This window comes from Protobothrops mucrosquamatus, unplaced genomic scaffold, assembly GCF_001527695.2.
Source record: "Protobothrops mucrosquamatus isolate PMUCROS unplaced genomic scaffold, P.Mucros_1.0 scaffold35363, whole genome shotgun sequence".
Taxonomy (NCBI): domain Eukaryota; kingdom Metazoa; phylum Chordata; class Lepidosauria; order Squamata; family Viperidae; genus Protobothrops; species Protobothrops mucrosquamatus.
Window position 1 is genome coordinate 1 of NW_015421098.1, and position 1,426 is coordinate 1,426.

General features: G+C 45.3%; 1 protein-coding gene across 1 annotated transcript; it reads right to left on the reverse strand.

Annotated features, from left to right (window-relative positions):
• Nucleotides 1–603: 603 nt before the first annotated feature.
• LOC107302209 (galectin-4-like) lies at nucleotides 604–1,423 on the reverse strand (the record flags this gene model as incomplete). The annotated part of the gene is made up of 2 exons (XM_015831319.1): nucleotides 604–750; nucleotides 1,316–1,423. Coding segments are annotated over 2 exons (255 nt in total), but the record flags the coding sequence as incomplete, so codon positions are not given.
• Nucleotides 1,424–1,426: the final 3 nt, after the last annotated feature.

Consider the following 1,426-nt stretch of genomic DNA (forward strand, 5'->3'; position numbering starts at 1 on the left):
AGCAAGCGGGCCTGACCTAGGGTGGATTTTAGTTAGGGATGATTTTAATATAATTTTAATTATTACACAGCTACTAATATTTGGCTTTTAATTTGGTTTTAGAGGGGTTTTTATTCTGGTATTTTATTGTTATTTGTTTTAATATGCTGTGCACCGCCCTGAGTCCTTCGGGAGAAGGGCGGTATATAAATTAAATTAAATAAATAAATAAATAAATAAATAAATAAATCAGGTTGTAATGTTGTTTGGCTGCTGATGCAAAATTTGGTCCCATCAGGGTCAAACGGTCTCCGGGCCTCCTTTTTTCAGCCTTGTTTTCAGGAGTTAAAGAATGCATTTAACAATTAAATAAAGCAGCTCGCAGTGGCTTAGTCAGTTGAGGGCAGCCAGCTAACCATGATACGACAGTGTCTGGCTTGGCTCTTTATTTTGTTGCTTATATATCGACGGCTGTTCCAAAAAAGCCAAATTAAAGTATCTTTATTAAAATCTTTATGTAGACTACAGCAATCTAGCAGGACTCTTGAGTCTCCTGGCAGACCTCAAGAGAGAAAAATGGGGGTCTCTGACAGTGCTACCTCGCCCCCCCCGCCGCCGCCATGCTTAGTATTGGACATAGGAAAGGACCACGTCTCCATCGATCTGGAGGGTGTTGATCTGTTGAAAATTGTGGTAACGATGGGCGAAGTTGAAGGAAGGCTGGCCATTGACATAAACCTTGAATCGGTGGTTGCCGCAACGGACTGACAGCTGGGAAGAGAAGAAAGACGTTAGTATGGCCGAAACAGCACATCTGGATCAACTTCGGTCCTGGAGCCTGCGTCAAAATCAGAAGACACCCAGAATACATAAGTGGTGGAGCTTTATTAACGAGGGGTTGCGACTGCTATCTGTTTTTCTCCTCCCCCCCCCCCTAATGCACCAAGAGCAATGCAATTTTTCCAGGAGAGAAATAAACCAGGATTCTGAATGGCTATCTGGAGAGGCAGTTCCACTCTTAACCACTAGAGGGGGTATCCATCTCAACATCCTTCCAGAGGTTCAGATTTCAATTCCTCATGGCTATGCTTGGTGGGAATTCTGGGAGATGGAGTCCTCTGTCTCTGGAGGCACCACATCGGATCTTCTTTATACTCCCCACTGCCTGCCTTCTCAGCAGCCAACCGGACTAGCTCTTTATTGGAATCCAGAGATATGTCCGTGAGCCAGATAAAATAGGAACCCGCGATCTGTTGCCTAGTTGTAGCTGCCATGTTGACCTTTTTCACCTTTTTCTTGATGAGACCCCTCTGTGCTGGAATCAAAGCCAACTCACCTCAAAGTTCTGCCCAGGTTGGAAAGGGTTAAAGGGCAGGTCCCGCTCCTCGGGTCCCCAGCAGCCATTAAGAAAACTGTTCCGCACGACTGTTTTCTCTCCCATGCGCGG